The following is a 19,336-nucleotide window of genomic DNA, read 5'->3' as shown; positions in this document are numbered from 1 at the left end:
ACTCAAGTGTATGGCTCCACCACCTCCGATATTAAAATGACCTCCTTGTTAAGCTTGTACCATTACACATACACCAAAATATCTGATAACTGTTAATGACATTCAAAGACCTAACCTATAACTGATGTACTGCAATCTGATATTCAAAACAAATATGGCTGCAGACAGCAACAACTATAGTTGCATAGAACGGTATTATGATCAAAATATCATCTCAGTGCAAGTCTCAAAATGGAGTTTAAGAAATAAAAGAAAGATGCACTAAACTCATCCTTTGTATTGCATTTTCTGCTACATTCATTCTGCTTCCCAAAAATCTGAAAGTGAAAGTATAAATGTTACATCAGTGGGGGTGGCTCACGTCAATCGTTGAGGACCTCCCTCTATGTCTTAGTTGCGCCTTCACATTAAAAGTGGGCCTACATTTACCTACACTATATTGCCAAAAGTATTGGCTCACCTGCCTTGACTCGCATATGAACTTAAGTGACATCCCATTCTTAATCCATAGGGTTTAATATGACGTCGGTCCACCCTGTGCAGCTATAACAGCTTCAACTCTTCTGGGAAGGCTTTCCACAAGGTTTAGGAGTGTGTTTATGGGAATTTTTGACCAGTCTTCCAGAAGCGCATTTGTGAGGTCACACACTGATGTTGGACGAGAAGGCCTGGCTCTCAGTCTCCGCTCTAATTCATCCCAAAGGTGTTCTATCGGGTTGAGGTCGGGACTCTGTGCAGGCCAGTCAAGTTCATCCACACCAAACTCTCTCATCCATGTCTTTATGGACCTTGCTTTGTGCACTGGTGCACTTTCATGTTGGAACAGGAAGGGGCCATCCCCAAACTGTTCCCACAAAGTTGGGAGCATGGAATTGTCCAAAATCTCTTGGTATGCTGAAACATTCAGAGTTCCTTTCACTGGAACTAAGAGGCCAAGCCTAGCTCCTCAAAAACAACCCCACACCATAATCCCCCCTCCACCAAACTTTACACTTGGCACAATGCAGTCAGACAAGTACCGTTCTCCTGGCAACCGCCAAACTCGTCCATCAGATCGCCAAATGGGGAAGCGCGATTCGTCACTCCAGAGAATGCGTCTCCACTGCTCTAGAGTCCAGTGGCGGCGTGCTTTACACCACTGCATCCGACACTTTGCATTGCACTTGGTGATGTATGGCTTGGATGCAGCTGCTCGGCCATGGAAACCCATTCCACGAAGCTCTCTACGCACTGTTCTTGAGCTAATCTGAAGGCCACATGAAGTTTGGAGGTCTGTAGCGAGTGACTCTGCAGAAAGTTGGCGACCTCTGTGCACTATGCGCCTCAGCATCCGCTGACCCCGCTCCGTCATTTTACGTGGTCTACCACTTCGTGGCTGAGTTGCTGTCGTTCCCAATCGCTTCCACTTTGTTATAATACCACTGACAGTTGACTGTGGAATATTTAGGAGCGAGGAAATTTCACGACTGGACTTGTTGCACAGGTGGCATCCTATCACAGTACCACGCTGGAATTCACTGAGCTCCTGAGAGCGACCCATTCTTTCACAAATGTTTGTAGAAACATCTGTGGCCATGGAAGAGATTGGAACACCTGATTTCAATTATTTGGATGGGTGAGTGAATACTTTTGGCAATATAGTTGTATGTTAACAAGGACTGTGCACAACTGTGTACAAGGCAGTCAGTGCAAAGGAAAAAGAGCTAATGCTTTTCATCATATGTTCCTGTCACATAACTGCAACAGCCCTCTATTTAGTGTCTTCCAGTTGACTTCTTGATCTCTTCCTGTCTCAGGTCTGCATCTCTGTCTGCATACTGGTATCAACTCTGTGGAGAGAGACAAGAGATTAGACCTTGTCTTTAGACACACAGTTCATATTTCAAAACAAAATGTCATAAGCTCAATTATTCAGGGTCATGGCAAAGTCCATACCTGCTCAACATGTATATCATCGGTCCAGGATCATCTGTAAATACCCTGTAACATCAAAAGAATATGTCCATTAAAAGATTATGCTCACTAACCCATGAACTAAGTACACACAACACTGATTCCATAATAGACACTGCCCATGAGGTCTGAAGTGTTTTTACATTCATTGGTTCAGGACAGGAGTTGAGGACTCTTAAGGTCTAATTCTGGAGCTTATCAAGGAAACAGAGACAATGCTTTACCTTTCATTGCATGTCATTCAATGCTCTCTTCTTTCCCATTACTTCCAAAATAGTTAGAACAAACTATTATGAATATGCGATGCACATAAATGAGTTAACCATGGACACACATCTCTTACCCATCTCCCCAGTGGTAAAATGCTCGGTCCTGGTAGAACATGGACAAAAACAGCCACACACTTATTGTCTCGACCCAGAAGATGACAAACAGGAACCATAGCGATGACAGCAGGACTTCACACAACATCCTGGAGCTCTGTGAGGACAACATGCATGGAGTAGAAATAAGTGACACCTACTGGAATTGATCTTATGTATATTGTGACTCTAAAAAAAAATTCCTCCTGTTCTCTTACTTTTTTATGCCATTCTTTAACTCTGAACTCAACTATTTTTAAAATCTATATGATCACTTTAATGTCTCTGGTTGAATTAAATCAGTTTTGGAAATGTTGCAAGTCATATTTTTTCATGTTCAGTTCATACTTGGGTCTGTGACTAAAATGTTGCTGCTTTCAATAAACTTATTGATGACAGTGTGTGTGAGCGTATTGGACAACTTTTAACAGATGCATATACATAAAAGAGGAAATATTGTTAATAATGTGCTTGTTTTTATTAGTATTTTTTCTTACATTTTTATCAAACTTGTTTAGTATATTTCATACATTATAATTCTTATACTGTAATTGGTTTGTGCTAATCAACCCCATGTATATTTGGTATTTGACATCTACAGTACACCATTTAAAATACTGTCATAGGAAGTGGTTGAATAACTAATACTTCACAAACGTATTGCATTAAGCAATAACATTATGGGGTTGAGCATAATAATGTAGCTAAGCCTAAACAAGCAAGTGTTGTTTGGCAGTATATACACTATACAAATATAAAAAAAATAAAATAAAATTCAATAGATATGTGGTGGCTGGTTCGTAAAGTTAAACCTGATGTTTGAGAAACATTACCTGGCTAACCTCCCACTTTTCTGATTTTATTTTGCTGTAAAGTAAAGTTAGCAAAACAGTGTCCAAACATGTTAGCTAACGTTAAATGTCGACAAATTTACAATACGACCTAATATCATTGACGTTACGAGAGTTTGTGTATCGTTGCAGTGATTCATACAGTTGTTGGTCAATGTTGTCGATGTAGGGAAAATGTTTAGTGTTAAACAAATAATAACGATGACTAACTTAGCATGCTAGTAAAAGTCCAGCTACAAGTAGCTGTGCTAACCGGATAGCTAGCTAACAGCTACTTATTTTAAAGCCGCTTGTCTGTGTTGTTAGTAAAGCAAAAGCCATTCGTTTTGTCTTTAGCACTAATGATTACATTTAAATGCATATGTTGCACCGTTATTTCGAGGATTTTTAACCAATAAAGGAATGCATTAGTGCAAGTTGCAATTTACAGCTAACATTAGTTAAATATTCATATTGTTAACGGGACTAGCACAAAGGTAAGTCGCGCAAAATGAATATTGAATCTTGTTTTGAGACTACTTACTCAAGTCAAAGACTCTTGAGACGGCATTCCCTTCCCTTTCCAGGGTAGCTAATGCTAACATTCACTTTTGTTTACAATGCTCGTCATATAGTACGTTGCATGTATTTCCGCTTCTGGGACCACTTCGCATTGGTTGATTGATTCCCTCAGAGGTCCTGTCATTTCTCTTCTGTCATGATAGTAGCGTTGACACTATATCATGTATGGCACAGAAGCAACCTTATGTTGCACGTGAGGTCCAAGAAACACACACACAAGGCGAGTTATACTAAAATTACTTTATTACAGCTGATTTCTGTTCAATATCCCTCTGCCAACACAATGGTAAATATAATACAAACAAAATAGTAAATTTGATCCTATTTTTATTGTTTTGTGAACCTTTTTACACAATTTAAATCCACTTTTAGTACTTTACCATCTCTTGTGTAGTATCTTCATAATCTCTCTGACATTCAATAACAATCTCCACCATCTATACATTTTAATACAGGTTATGAGTTGTAGTGGTAATGTGCCAAAGAAGAATACTGACATCTTCAAAGAAATGCAATCTCTTTTCATAATTTGCCTGTCACCACAACATCTTTTCAAGCCTTTTTACTTTGGGCACTAGACCAGAACCAACTTATTTTTATGTATCTTACATGTCATGCCATCAGCCCAATGATAGGTAAAACATGGAGATGAGACAATGCAGTGGTATCTGGGCTTGGCAACTCAGGTATGGCACAGTGTTTGACCATAGAAAGGATCGCCATTTTCTGTTGCCGATTCTCATTCAATATCCCATATACTTTCAGTCAGTAGGACAAAATTTGACATCAAAGTTTAAGTAAAAAAAATTAAAATAACAAATAAAATCCAGGTTGGTGGAGAGGGTCTTATGACTATGACAATGATTGACAACAATATCCAGACTCCCTCACACACAACGCTGACACAAAAGTGAACAAAAATTGTGCATACAAACTTAAGGTTGGCATGTATGTGAGGTTTGATTGGCCTAACATTCAAACTCTTGGCCTTGGCTTTTGACTTAAGGTAAGATTCCAATAATGATAAATACATTCCCCTTTATCAAATATCAGTAAATCAGAAAAGAAATGATGAATGCAACCTGTTGTGTTACAGTAGCTGGAACTAAGGACTTGGCATAAAAAAAAAAAAAAAACTTATGAGTTTTGGGACCAAACCATATAGAACTTGTTATAATGCATACTTTCTAGGTAGGATATATACACATGGGAAATGGAAATCCCACCTATTTAAGAAAAAGACCCCAGCATTTTTGTGTCCTCGAGTATGATAGGAATATATATCACAGTATGACATTCAGAGAGAGCCAGCATCTGAAAAGTTGGCTCTGAATCAGAGTGGAATGGGGACAAATTGTCAAACATGTGCAGAGCGGGAGAGAACAAACTCTGCAGTAATAATGCTCAGATGGCCTGGTGACTAAATAAATGGCATTTATAGGAGATGACAGCAAACACATGCATATGAGGCATTTGTTTCTGTACACAAAACCAACAATATCTTCCAATGAGCTATGTCCAGACAACTCAAAACCACTTGAACTTTGAGAGCAAAAGGTTTGCTAATATCAATGTGATCTGTCAGTTAAATAAAGTTAGTTTCAGAAATTATTTTCTTAAAATGCAAGTTTAGTTTTTAAATGTTTTCTTTAATACAATATACACATATGAACATTTAACTCCAGCTTTGTGATTCAGGGGAGCATATATTCTTATTATCTATGAATAATTATCCTTAAAGGCCTTTTCATCAAAGTGTTTTTAATTCTCTGTATGGAAATGTGAAACCTCACATGAACAGAGAGGCTGTTAAAAGTTTAAAAGGGCACTGGCTTCTCCAGTGATATTCCATCAACCAGAAAGAAGCAAGCGAGCAGAAAGATATTATTCAGATAGGATAGGAACTGCTAGAGCTATCAAAGAAATACCTAAGTGCTTTTTGACACATTGATTTTGTATTTGGCCATTTTTCCAGCATGTGCGTTGACTCAATTTTACATTTACATGTATATGCTACAATGTCATCATGCGAGCATGTGCTTGATTCAGTCACCCTTGTACCTGGGTTCTGCTGAGATGGTGTATCATTTATAACTTAGCACCCTTCAAATTTTTAGTGTTACTTAACTGGGCCCCAACATTTTTTTCCAACAGTGTTGTAGTTTTTTTAAATTTATTTATCTTTTAGTAGTGCCAAGCCTGCTGTCATGGTCATAACAATTACCTTACACTGCCTGCCTGCACATAATGGGCTCTCTTCAGTTAACTCAGTTGAACTTGTTCTATGGAAATTATAGCCAAAACACATCTAAAAAGTCTGCAGCATCCTCACATCCTGTTTTCATTCAAAATCCGCATGAACACAGAGAGGACATACCCTACAGCTACAGTGAAACCCACATTCAAAACACAGTGAAAGCTGCAGAAAGGGGGAAATGCTTTCACTTACATATTTTGTTGCCATTCACTAGGCCTTGACCGTGTTCAGGAAATTGCTCCTAAAAATCACAGCACAGGTTAGCTTGACTCCTCAACTTAACAACATGCGTACCAACAAAACACTCATCTACCAGGTGCTTTGCGAAAAGAAGTCAGATATTAATTTTACACATATTTTGCTGTATAAAGTGCTTTGAAAAAGGCAGCAGTTTTAAAAAGGCACTAATAAAAATCAACAGATCAATAGTAGGATTGTTTTAAAGGCAAATGAGTTTTTTCCCCGCACAATTCCTCCTCTCAACATGTACAATGACATTCTCTGTAATGCAGGGGTTTCCAAGTTCACCCCTAGAGTACCGCCACTCTAAAGACCTAAAACCATAGTTACTGATATGCACAAGTAATTATCTATTCCTCAAAATCTATAACACTTAAACCAACTTTACTGCATACACAGTGAATATAATAATCTGAAAAAAGTATTTGGGATCTCTGTAACTAAAATCACAGGTGTTAAAATAGACTGAACTAAACATACACTGGCACTGATTAGAAGTGGTTGATGAAATTTAAAGTATTAAACTATTAACATCTAAGATTTTTATAATCAAAGGTTACAAGGCACTGTAATAATGTAGCATAAGCCTTAAACAGTTAAGATTAGTTTTTCTGGCTCTGAATTTCTAAAGTCTCATTTTGGCTGATGACCAGGAAATCAGGTGAAATAAAACTATATTTGAAGGAGGCATCTAATTTATCACAATGACCATTACAGCAGGCTGGTATCACAACAGCAAAGCAAATAAAAAAATCTTTAGTTAGGTCTGCTGCATTTTTAACCATCATCAGGGAATTGGCCAGTGTATAAATGAGTAATGAATTGGGTGAGTCAAGGAGATGGGCGGGGGGTCCTAAACAAAACAGTGATTGTTTGATACCACATTTCTAAGGACATAGTTAACACATGTCAAAGGCTTTTTAACAGTGTTTCATGTGCAAAATGAGAGCAATGGCTGTAAATAGCACAAAACATATGTTCTAAAAGTTCCATATGAGAGAGCTGTAAATAAAAACAAATGGGAGTATTATGCGTTGACACTCAAATTGCTTATGTAACATAAATTTAAGGATCTGTATGTGTGCCGATAAACTGCCGTGAGGACGGGCTGTGCCTTTTCCAGCCCTTTTGACCTGAGCAACATTTATTTAATCACACATCCACATCTGTACACGGGAGAAACGAAGGGGAAGTGTCACAGAGAGAGACAGAGCAGCAGAGCTCAGCCAACACTCTGTCCTGCTGCGTTTGTTGGATTCTACATCTCCACGCTCAAACTCTGACTCCATGGCTGACGGGGGATCTATGTGTAGGAGAGGTGTGACCCGTTAGATATTTGAGAGGTGACACTGGTACTCCTGCTCATGTTCTGCTCACTGCGCCCTCCTGAGGATGTCCTCCCCATTGCTTGGGGGCTGTTCTGTACACCTCCACTGCTGCGGGAGACCAGGGCTCCTGCTGATGGGTGGCCCCACGTTGGTGGACCCCCACCTCCCTGCATGCCCTGCCCCCAGCCCTGCTGCATAGATGCCCCTCCTGGACTGGAGTGATAGTGGTGATGGCTGCCTTGGTGGCTTGACCCTAAGCCTGAACTCCCACTGCCCCAGTGTGGCCCTTGGGAGCTCCCAGATGGGTGGTGCTGCTGATGGTGACTCCAACTCCCTGAAGCCCCAGGAAAGCTATTGCTAAGGGCCTCTGGGGAGATGTTTGATAGCACCATGTTGCTGAAGCCCAGGCGCATGCTCTCTGAGTCAAAAGCCTCAACTTCTCTGGCTTGACGTTCCAGCAGGCTCCGGATTCGTTCCAAGCGTTCATTCTGCAAGGACAACATCTCCTCCTCAATCTGCAGGAAAAAAATGTGAATAAGAATATTTATATACTGTATGTGTTTATAAACTGTAACAGAAATCATAACATTGATTTTTGGACTAGATAGGAAGTAGCCTGGACAAATAGTAGCCCGAATGGAACAGAGATCATTTTCTCCTAAACACAAATCCAGTGTAACGCTGCTCAAGAAATGCACAGGTGTAACCAATATAATTAATGATAGCTGCGTTCCATTTAGCTGCTTCAGTTTCAGGGTCCTAGTATAGTATATACTATTAAAGGCCCAGCACAACCATGGTACACTGGCACAGATGTTTTCACTTATTTGACCTAATTAGACCTCTCTAGGACAGAGTGGAGGTTTACAGACTGTGCTGTTGATTTTGTCACACCTGTTACAGCTGGACAAATTACACCTATACCTAATTGCACCTATATCAATTTTATTAGTAGCCTACCTGGGAGTCCACTGACCTCCCAGCATAGCTTTGACCACCTTTGACCAGAATGACTGAAAACCTGTGCGGGTGTACTCAAAGTAACTCTAAAACTCAAATCTTGTCAATAATAATGGTCAGACCAGTGTAAATCTCAAGAATCATTTATAGAAGGCAACCTTCTGTTCCAGCAGGGCCCGCCGAAGTGACACCCTCTGCTCCAGGTCCTTCTTCTCGCGGTCATGCTGGGCATCTGTCTGCATCTTGATCTTGCTCTGGTAGGCATTGAGAAGCTCCAGCTCCTGCTGTAGCTGCATTCGTAGGGCTTGGCACTGAGCCTCCTGAGTCTCATCCAGACGGAGCTAAGGACAGAGAGATGATCACAATCAGGGTCCAAGGAGTAGAATACATACACAACCATTACTGATTTGGACACATCCTCTAAAAAAAAAAAAAAAGGTAGCAACAATTTAATATGGGTGGTGCCTTCATGGACACGGTCTTCCTTCACAATTTTAGGATTCTACATCCTTGGCATAGCCAGACTCACCGCCTGAGTGGAAAGCATTTCATTGATGGAGTGGTCATACTGCTCTGCCAAGATGGCGAGTTTGCGGTGCTGCTCCTGCTTTAGCCGTTTAAGGACAGCCTTGTGCTCTGACTTTGGTGTGGTCTCCAAAAGATGGTTCCTCAGTGCTTTGTACTGCCTGGTCTGGATCTTACAGGTGTCCTGGAACTGCTTCTTGATCTGTAGCTCTTTGGACTGTGTTGTGGAGAAAAGTGATTCAATTATGCATTTCTTTATATTCAAAAGCAAACAGTGAACAGCACAAATACATTTGCCTAACCAAAAGGGGGGGTAAAAGCCATACACTCATAACCCTAATGCAGTCTTCGTGCTCTAAATTCCATGCACCATGCTTCACCACATCTTGGCTTATACAAAATGAGGAATATGTCAGCAGGGGTGAATGCTTATTAGACAAATCCTGCAGTTACCTAGAGCATCATTATCATTAAAATGAGCACATCTACTGAATATTCAATGTACATAGATGCTGACAAGCTTATTCTCACCTTGAGGCTCTTAGGTTGCTGGCGAACCTCCATAACATGTTTGCGTCGTAGTTCCCTCTCCCTCCTCTTGTTGTACTCCTGCTGATTGGTGAGCTCCGTCTGGTGCTGCAGGCGGATCAGCTCAGCCCTCGTCTTTTGGATGGTGTTGAGCTGGCGGAACTCCAGCTCTTGCATGGACTCATGGTGCCGGAGAAGCATGGCATGTTCCAAGTCCTTCTGGGTCTGACGCTTGTTTAGCTCCTAATTATTTGCACATGCAAGGACAAACAACACAGAGATGAGATTTTCACCCAAGATAACTCCAAATTTTAGTTTAAGTAATTAAACAGTATTTGTAACATTTGAAACCAAGAAGTATAATGTAGGATTGAGTACTGACCTCTCGTACTAAGTCCTGTTCAACATTGTGGCGAGCAATCAAGATTCTTCGTTTGAACCTGCGGCACTCAAGCTCAAGGTACTGCCTCTGTTTGCGCTGTAAATTGGCCTCCTCCTCTGCTTGGAAATGTTGGAAGTTCTCTTTCTGCTTGGACAACCACTCCTGCTTTTCTTTCTTGGGTGTTGACTGGTTTTCATTCAGCTCCTAAAGGGAAGAAAGAAGAAGAACTGACTTCATAGTACTGATTGATGTATATTTGCTAACAGTAAGTAAGCTGAAAGACACCCTTATGGAGGACAATATATATATATATATGGAGTAAGAATACAAATTGATCTGCCTGCCTCTTTCAGTTGCTCCTTGCGAAGTTTGTACTCCCGTTTTTGGGATTCTAGGAAACTGTTGAGCTCTTTCTTCTGCAGACTCTGGATATGCTGTTGGAACTTCTTTTCATCATTGCTAACAGTTTTTGCCTGATGGAGAAATGCACATCATAATCAGTTTCATCTATGCAAAATATTAGCCAGAGTAAATGCTAAATCTTTATGAATACATAAATGAGAGGAAATAATACATCTTTCTCCATCGACGCCTGGTGCTTCTTGATCAGTTTCTCCATCTCCTGTGCAAAGCTATTCCTCTGGTTCTCCAGCTCCTTGTCCAGACGGAGTCTGTGCTCATCCATCTCAGCCTTCAGCTTGTTTTCCAGAGCCATCAGCTGTTTCTGGTGCTGCCGTCTCATGCGCTTGTAGCCCAATATCTGCTCCCTTAACTCAGAATCCTGCTCGTGCTCCTTAATCTGGCGAGTGAGCTGGAAACACAAGACACAGATTCTCTTTATATTTATTTTGGCTGGAAGGTGCAAGTTGTTGAAAGAACAATATATATGTGAGGCAACTACATGCATCATGTAAAAGTGAGGTATTCAAGAAAATATGAAAAAATTGACACTTATTTTCAAAGCATATCCAAGCACATAAATGTTTCAAGCTGGATCATGGCCCTGATTTTGATGACATACAAAATTACAACTTTCTAGCTTTAAAGCAAAAGCACTCACCGATCAATAGATTTTTGTCTTTTAACAACCCATTAAGGTTCAAAATTTCCAGCAGGTACACAAGCAGCTATTTTAGTTATCAAGCAGTTGTTTTAGCCAACTTCTTATTTAACCCAAAAATAAAGTGTGTCGTTACCACTGAGGCTGTGCGTATAGTGGCAAAGTGTTCACGGTTTCGTTTTGGCCGTGGAGTTTGTGCAGGTGGTGACTGTGGCTCAGTTGGCCGGGTGTGAGGTTCTGTCTCTTGATTATATGTCTCTTCATCCTGAAGGGGACACAAAAATGCACAGAGGAACAACATATTAACAACACATTACAATTACTATAACCAATTTTAAACAGTGAACACTATAAGACACTAAAAGACCTGGTTTTATAAACAGACCAAACCTGAACTTCTTACCGGTTTCAGGTGTATGACGGAGCTGTTGGACATGACGGTGTGGTCTCCCTCCATGTCCACCTCACTCTTGTCATCGCCTGCATCTGTTAGACTGTTGACAGAGCTGCTCTGGGAACTGGCACTGATTGACATACTGGGGATTGATTGGTTGCTCCCCACGCTGTTCACTGTACCTGTCCTACCCACATTGTGTTCTGGCTCCTAAAAATGGCATACACAGCAGACAGTAACAAAGTTACAACGAGGCTCTCTAATAGCATGGATTGACATAATACTATAAAATACAGCATTGCTAAACTGGAGATGACAGATAAAGAGAGATATGCAGGTTAGCAGCAGTTGAAACATGTCACATGACAGACCTCCTCTTCGTCTTGTGCCTCAGTTGTGGGGCCATTGTGGGCTTCCTGAAACAAGATCTTCTTCATTTTACGATACTGTAAATTGTCCAGCTCTCGCACTGCATCCTTAGTCCGATTTATCAGATCTATCAGAACCGAGTCAGGTCGTTCACGTTGGACAAATGCATGCTAAAGGAAGGACACAGAAAAAAACTATTATATTAATATCCTGAGTTCTAATGTGGCTATAAGGATTAACCATGAAACATAACATTGCTATATGATAGCCATTTTCCTGATTCGTACCTTTAAGAGCTCTTCAGAGTTCGGCCTGTCCTGGGGAAATTTCTGAAGGCAAGAATCTACAAAGTTTCGGAAATAATCCGTCCTAAAGTTGAGAGATGAAATGTAGAAAAAGCATACAATTGTAGTTATTCTGTGGACTCTGTTTTCTGTGGACTCGGTTTTTAAGAAACAATACTTAATCTTAAAAATTTAATTCTAAACTCACCATTCACTAGACTGCAGCGTGGGGCTCTCATTCTGTGCTATATGGTATAAGGCACTCATTGCGTTCATGTTGAAGAGTGGAGGCTTCCTCTCAGCTACAAACCAAGTAGCAGGTTACACCAAGGAGTCAGATGTGAAAGAAAATGAAATTAGGAAGAGGGAGAAAGAGCAACATGGTTTAGTTATTGACTGATTAAATGAGCACAATTAATGCTGGCTACAATATGTTTATAAAAGTATAAAGACAGATGTGTGGATGTGAGCAGTGCAACAACAAATGAGGTCTAAATGTTAGATGTGAATCAGGCCATATACAATAGTGACTATACCTAATTCAATGCAGGTTATTCCCAAAGACCAAATGTCCACTTTTCCGTCATATTGACCCTCATCCATAGCTAAAATGACTTCTGGGGCCATCCTAAGAGAAAAAAAAACAGACAAAGCACAATAAAAACATATGTGAATGGCAAGTTAATGAAAAATGTGCCACAGTGCTGTGAGAGGAACCTTTAAAATACATGTTTTGTAACTTACCAATATGGAGTCCCAACAAAGGAGTTTGCAGGACAGGCAATGGAGGCAGAACCAAAGTCTGCTAGTTTTACCTGCCCTGGCTCCGTCAGCAAGACGTTTCCCGCTTTGATATCTCTGTCAAACACAGAAAGAAAGGATTATAACTTGACACAGACAACAGAATGCCTGAGGGCATAAGCACTTGGTGCCCCGCATGCTCCTGAACACTTGAGACACTCACCTGTGAATCATGTTGTGGGAGTGAAGATAAGCCAACCCTTGAAGAGCACCATGGGTAATTGCAGCTATTTCAACTTCTTGCAGAGGTTTCTTGTGAACTGGAAGGGATACATTCACCAACAGAGATGTAAATTGAGAAAAAAAACTAACAACGATAAATTTAACAAGATAAATTTGAAAAGGGAGACTACCCTATCTGCTTATAGTCATACAGCCTCAAAAAAAATCCCAAAGGTTTTCAACTCACCTTCTAACAAATCTGAAGCCGAGCCTAGACAATACTCCATAACCAGCTGCAATGAAAGAAAGAGTGTTCTGTGTGAATTATGTATTTTTCTCCTCTTTATTCATCAGTGGGTAATAAAGTGTGGTCATCATCACTGTCAATTATGTTGAATCTTACCCAGGCAGTGTGCTCTCGCAGGTAACATCCTTTGTACTCTATGCTGTTTGGGTGTTGTATTCTCTGCAGGAATTTCACCTCCTTGATTATGTCTTGCCATTTCTGTGAAAACAGAAAAAGTAGAGCACTATAACAACACATGCAATAACATTAATGTGTAACGTGGTAACAACTGCTTGTTAACATGCTGCAGATTAGTGAAACCTATCATACCTCAGTGGACTGCTTTCCACTATAGGACATCTTCTTGATGGCCACCACCTCATTTGTCCGCACATCCCGTGCCTGAATGATAAGCACATTACAATTTGGTGCGATTGTCATTTTCACTTAATAACTTTACCAATTATAATGAATGTTCTTTTTAATCTCCAAATGTGTTTTTACATTGTTAAATCGATGGTCACTGGATATGACCTCACTGCCCAAACCATCATGAAAACACAATCTGTATTTGAGACTCAGCTAAATGATTCACATTAGAATTCAGACTATGTAGAATCAATGTAGCTGTTTGGGTAACATGGCATTGAATAACAGAGGTCCACTCTCCAGTTAGACAACCACCGGTATAACAACAAATTGGGACTTGTGATACAATTCTCAGTAAGCTAACTGATATAAGCAATGAATGCTTCTAACAAAACATCCACATTACAGTTTTTTTTAAGCTAAATCATTGTACAAAAGAGCCAGGGTCACACCCACAATATTACATTTTAAAAAGATACTGAGATAAAAACACACCATCAGAATCACAAAATATCACAATAATTGATTTTGCTTACTCAATAATTTGCTTGAAGTCAAGTGTTGACTGTTGTTGGCTGACACACTGATACAGCATTACTACAACAGAGCTGCGTGTCTAGAATCATTCTGAAATACCAAAAGTCTGAGACCACTTTCATATTTACTTTTGGACCCCACTGAAATGTTTACAATGATCTACAAGGCCTTTGAGGTTCAATACAACAGTGCTCTCAAAATGCAGAATACTGAGAAAAAAAGAATTTACCTAATTTTCAGCAAGGTAATCATGGCAGCATTCATTTTATCCTCTACACTATGATGAAGATGTAACAACTGAATTTAGCCATTCATGTAGCTCAGTGGTATACAAGAAACTGCCCTGACAGCCCTTAAATTTTTTTTGCCAAACCCCTAAGTGTCCTCACTGGGGATGCTGCATTTTTTGATGCAGTTCAGGTGTCAAAAACATGGCCTTAGGTTCGAACCTTAACCTTATATTGTGAAATACTCACGAAATATACAGCACCAAAGCTGCCATGTCCGATCTCACGCAGATCTGAGAAGAGCTTTTCTGGGTCCTCCTTGAAGAAAAGTTCAGCAATTTCGGGGTCCTTCAGGCTCCCCGCCCGACTGCTGTTGGGCATAATGGGGAGTTGGGGGGCAATGCCGCTGCCGCCAGCAACTATCTGGGTCTGCGACAGCGACTTGAAAGCCCCCACCAATGGCTCATCTGCAGGACAGTGGTCTCATATGTGTTCAGAGCTAAAAGTACAAGGAGAAACAAGAATGAGTACAATGGAAAAAATACAACAGCGGCAGAGTGGGTTAACCTAATGCATTTATGTGTCCCCACTATAAAGTACAGGGCTTCATAATTAATACAAGTACAATATGCTCGAGAAGGGGTTTGTGGATGTTTTCTGGCAAGATACACACATTCGCTACCTTATTATGTTACAGGGAGAGGCAATGTTAAACAAATGAGTGAAACGTCAGTGTAAAAATCACAGCTCTCTGACTGTCTATGTTTGCAATAACAGAGTCCATTAACCCGAGCAAGAGAAGGCGAGGCAAAACACAATGTGAACCATGATGTCAGGTGCGAATGTGGAGAATGGCCAGTTGGAAATCCTGAGGTAGCAAGAGATAAGTCTCCTGTTTCCATGGTAACAGCAACTACAGTAAGGAAATCAGTGGGCTGTGTCCTGACAACCTCCTCTCACACCTTCAGTGACTGGTATGTAGACAGACAGATGTGATGAGGATACAAAGAACCAGCTCAAACAAAGAAACCGAGGTAACAACACACTGTTTCACTATGAGATGCCTGAACTGAAAGAAAGCATTCCAGGGATAGGACTACTTGTTAAACCTGTACTTGGTAAACATACCAAACATTGTCCATGTAACCTTCCTACAAGTGATTAAGAGTCAGTTCAACAAAATTACAAACACACACACACACCACCAACAGCAACAAAAAAACCATCTATTCCCAATTAAGATATCCATAGCCACAACATCCCATTAGAATGCAGATTTTTTTTTTTTTTTTTTTTTTTTTTAAAGGTCAGCTCACCCTTTGAACATACAGAAACTCCACCGTCAGACTTAGATTTTAACTGTTTGCTGCCCATTAAATAGTTTGTTACACAGCTTTACTGCTGTAATACAGATGTAGACTGTAAAAGATCACTGAGGAAAGTTTACTGAGTAGACGCGGCTCAGATGATCAGCTGCAAACAGATGCAGAGCTGACGCTAGAGTCACAAGACTTCTTTCCCAGCCTGGGAGAAACAGCCCCCAGTTCAAGCAGACATCTTTTGTCTCACAACTACACTGAACAACTCACTATTCCACATAGATGCAGCCACGGCCCTGAAATAAAGCCTCATTACCATGTGAGACTGTGCCTCTTTATTGCCATTGTTCTTTACTACATTGTTACTCTTGAATGAGCTTTGTTGTCATATCTCATGATGGCATTTTCAACTGTGGACACATGAGCACAAAAGTGAGTGATGATAACTGATACCTTCATAAAACACCCTTGCGTTCCAACTAGCACACACACACATGCACAAGAATGCAGCAGGACAGGACAACAAAGCTGGAGGGCTGGAATTCCCAATGTATGCCCTCTATGCGCTCAGCATTTCCTGTTCGCACAGCTATAGGGAGGTAGGACTGGGCCCTGGTGACTACTGATTATCTGTCTTTCTTGACTTAACAACAATGGCATACTTTCAGACATACATTGCAAATTTAAACACAGTGAAAAATGTTTTTTAAGCTTTCATTTCATACAGATAATGAGATTCTTGGAAATCGGTACACAACTGAAACTTATCAGTAATGTAGGTCAGTTAAGTTATTTCCCTTTGGATCTCCAATCCATAGTACAAAAAAACACAATTACACTGTGTCAACCACCAGTGTTTCCTTTATCTTTACCACCCATGTCAAAGAATAGAAACCAAAGACTAATCTTTTAGTCAATGTATGTTTATGCACAGGCCTACATTACAGTACATTAATGAAGTGGCAATTGGGCCTAATCCAAGGTAGGACAGGTAGACACTTGTAAATACAGTAGTTTTATTGCTCTGTAAGATTTAAATCACTGTTCAATTTTCAATATTTGTCTTAGAGCAACCCCACAAATATCAACTCTGGGTTAGTAGCCCTGCCTTACCTGCTGCGTTGTAACCTAAGTTACCTGTGGCTAGGGAACACCTCACTGGAGTTACAATATAAGTGGAATTAGGGAGAGCACTTAGTGGGATTTGCTGAAAGTTGTCACTTTTCAACCGCTGTTTCAGTTGTCACACAAGAAAGTCAAACTAACCCAACAACACTCTCAAGCGTGCGCAAAAAAACCAGACTGGCCAACGTTGACTGTAATGTTAGCAACCCAGCAAACTTAACGTTAGCTAAGCTAAGTTACGTGTCATATGATGAAACACTCCAAGCAACAATCACAGCGTGTTTACTACGTGAAGAGTTGAGTAAGTGCGCGAACGATGTTAAATTAAACCAACTTTAACAGTCATTTATCAGAAATTGCTAAATTAGCAGGCTAACCTGTGTGATGTTTGCTAAGTTAGCTTAGCCAGTTAGCTGAAACTCACCCTCTTCTGACAGGCCAGGTTTCAGCGCTTCAGATAATGTCGTGTAGCGTTAATTCAAAACAGTTTGGGATTATAAAAGTATTCTTCCTGTTTCATCCCAGTTGCAGCAATTTCGCCCGCTAAATTCATGTGATTCTTAACGCTGTCAATCGATTATAACATACAGATTTGTTATATATCATATGTTAAAATCCCCACCCTTGAAGTAACTGGGGTGCCAGAATAGTCGAATCCCACTCCCAGGCAGGTCCAAAGATGGCTGCCGAGCGCTCCACCGCCGCCTCCCTTCGTGAAAATACGTTGGGGAGAATGTGAGGGAAGTTCAAACCCCACAAAAACACCCATAAACAAGCCGCGACAGTATCCGCGATGTCGTTACAAAAACGGGAGATTTAGCCTAGCACACTGGCATGTTAACTACTTTGCTGCTTAGATATGCTGTAACTCTGCCTGGCTGTCCGTCTTCCCTCGGCATAGTGCGAACAGCAGTTCCGCCCTGCCTGTTGCAGTAAACTCTCTCTGACCCAACATCCAGAGGCGGAGACATTGGAGCATAATTTAAAAAACACTCTAAGGCTATAATATATAGGAGAGCAAATACTGAAGACTGAATACTGACCTATATAGAACTGATTTTATTTTGTGGACTTTTGTAGTTAGTCTGTTGAAGGTGACATAAGAGTAAAGTTCATAGCGTCTAAATAGGAAAGTTTTGTTCCTCTGGAAAGCATGGAGGTGGTCTTTACTTTTCATGGTGGTCTACCAATTCTGTTATTTTATCGTTATTTCACTGGCTATTTATTTCTTACATACAAGTGGAAATTAATGGTCAAGGCCTCATTAATAACACAGTAGGATAATTCATTCTCTCTGTACAATAAATATCAGTAGCAAGATTTCTTTCAGCAGTGTTCAAACATTTTGGTTCATAACATTGTTCATTTTTTAAAATTTAATTTCGGCAAAAACAAACAAAAAAAAAATTAAAAAAAAACAAACAAAAAAAAAAAAAAAATATATATATATATATATACCTGCCAAAATTCATGTAATGCTGACCACTTGTAGTGTTGATAGATTATGGACAACACCAGAAGAAACAGACCTTGGCCCAAGAACACATGAAAAAGCATGGACAGAAACTCAGGGATACATTAATTTGCTGTTTCACTGGCAGTGAATCAGCTTTGCAGCAGATGTCAGCTTATCTACACTACTGTGGCAAATAAAGTCTACAAAATCATTTTGTTGTCATCCTGCCCTGCACTTAAACACACACACACACACACACACACACACACACACACACACACACACACACACACACACACAAACATTCACAGATGCATACTTCCATGGTCCACATCATGGAATTAACTAGTACACTACTAACACAAGCGGTCTACCATTGGCTATTTAGCAGGTCCACTGGAACAGAGTGTTACGCACCTTGCCCTGGGGATCCTCCTCTACAGTAGGCTTTGTTGTTGAGTGGCCAGAGAATTAATTTCAAGGCCTTCCACCATATTTTTCCTGAGCATTTACACCAGAATAGCTGTTAGCATCTCTAACTACACACTATGCATCATCTTAAGATAGAGAAATATCGAAATTAAACATTAAATGGTATCTAATTTCTGAAAAAAGTTTGGAATAATCTGCAGCGTAAAAATTGCGCTCTGGTGGTGACTAGGTGCAAAAATGATACTTACAGCATACTTCTAGAATCCTTCATCAGCAGACAGAGATTATGCAATTTTCCCCTTCAGGCAGTGCATGATAGTCAGCAAGTTCAGTCTCTCTCTAGCCATCAGCTGCATGGTAACTCAGCCTGTACAACAGTCTTTCTGTTGTAAACCCAACAAATGGCAAAGTTCTACTGGCTTTTAGATCTCTTTGGGTACTTCCTCTTCAGACGATGCCACATGTGACCGGTGCTGCATGTGTGTTACACAACTTGATGAAAAATGGAGATCCTGTCAGTGACAGCAGTACATTTGGCTGTTTTGAGCTCATAATAGCCCTGACTAAA

General features: G+C 40.3%; 1 protein-coding gene and 1 long non-coding RNA gene across 4 annotated transcripts; both read right to left on the bottom strand.

The window, feature by feature from the left end:
- Nucleotides 1-819: 819 nt before the first annotated feature.
- Nucleotides 820-3,800, bottom strand: LOC111232316. The gene is made up of 4 exons (XR_002665540.1): nucleotides 3,690-3,800; nucleotides 2,297-2,433; nucleotides 1,936-1,980; nucleotides 820-1,829 (listed from the first exon to the last, which is right to left on the bottom strand). It is a non-coding gene; the product is annotated as an uncharacterized LOC111232316 (long non-coding RNA).
- A 180-nt stretch (nucleotides 3,801-3,980) lies between these two features.
- On the bottom strand, nucleotides 3,981-19,159 carry LOC111232240 (serine/threonine-protein kinase TAO1-like). 3 transcript variants are annotated; one of them, XM_022759676.1, is made up of 20 exons: nucleotides 19,017-19,159; nucleotides 14,686-14,935; nucleotides 13,634-13,705; nucleotides 13,421-13,522; nucleotides 13,265-13,310; nucleotides 13,019-13,115; nucleotides 12,799-12,912; nucleotides 12,591-12,682; nucleotides 12,263-12,356; nucleotides 12,058-12,139; nucleotides 11,773-11,940; nucleotides 11,411-11,611; nucleotides 11,144-11,272; nucleotides 10,522-10,758; nucleotides 10,292-10,420; nucleotides 9,948-10,151; nucleotides 9,569-9,808; nucleotides 9,042-9,254; nucleotides 8,671-8,853; nucleotides 3,981-8,067 (listed from the first exon to the last, which is right to left on the bottom strand). In XM_022759676.1, exons 2-20 carry the CDS (start codon nucleotides 14,815-14,817, stop codon nucleotides 7,528-7,530), a joined length of 3,075 nt encoding a protein of 1,024 aa, XP_022615397.1. In that variant the 5' UTR covers nucleotides 14,818-14,935; nucleotides 19,017-19,159; the 3' UTR covers nucleotides 3,981-7,527. The 3 variants fall into 3 exon arrangements, with proteins under 3 accessions (XP_022615397.1, XP_022615395.1, XP_022615396.1); XM_022759674.1 differs by lacking the exon at nucleotides 19,017-19,159 and adding an exon at nucleotides 17,305-17,763; XM_022759675.1 differs by lacking the exon at nucleotides 19,017-19,159 and adding an exon at nucleotides 17,503-17,763.
- Between the last annotated feature and the right edge of the window lie 177 nt (nucleotides 19,160-19,336).

The sequence above is a fragment of the Seriola dumerili genome, unplaced genomic scaffold (assembly GCF_002260705.1).
Source record: "Seriola dumerili isolate Sdu_G_001 unplaced genomic scaffold, Sdu_1.0 BDQW01000330.1, whole genome shotgun sequence".
NCBI classification, from domain to species: Eukaryota; Metazoa; Chordata; class Actinopteri; order Carangiformes; family Carangidae; genus Seriola; species Seriola dumerili.
This window is presented reverse-complemented; position numbering and strand designations above follow the sequence as displayed.

Coding starts and splice junctions, on each gene's coding strand:
- LOC111232240 (XM_022759676.1), bottom strand. CDS start 14,817: ATGCCCAACAGCAGTCGGGCGGGGAGCCTGAAGGACCCCGAAATTGCT. Junction 13,706..14,685: donor GCTTTGGTGCTGTATATTTC/GTGAGTATTTCA, acceptor CTTATCATTCAG/GCACGGGATGTGCGGACAAA. Junction 10,421..10,521: donor AGGCGTCGATGGAGAAAGAT/GTATTATTTCCT, acceptor TTTCTCCATCAG/GCAAAAACTGTTAGCAATGA.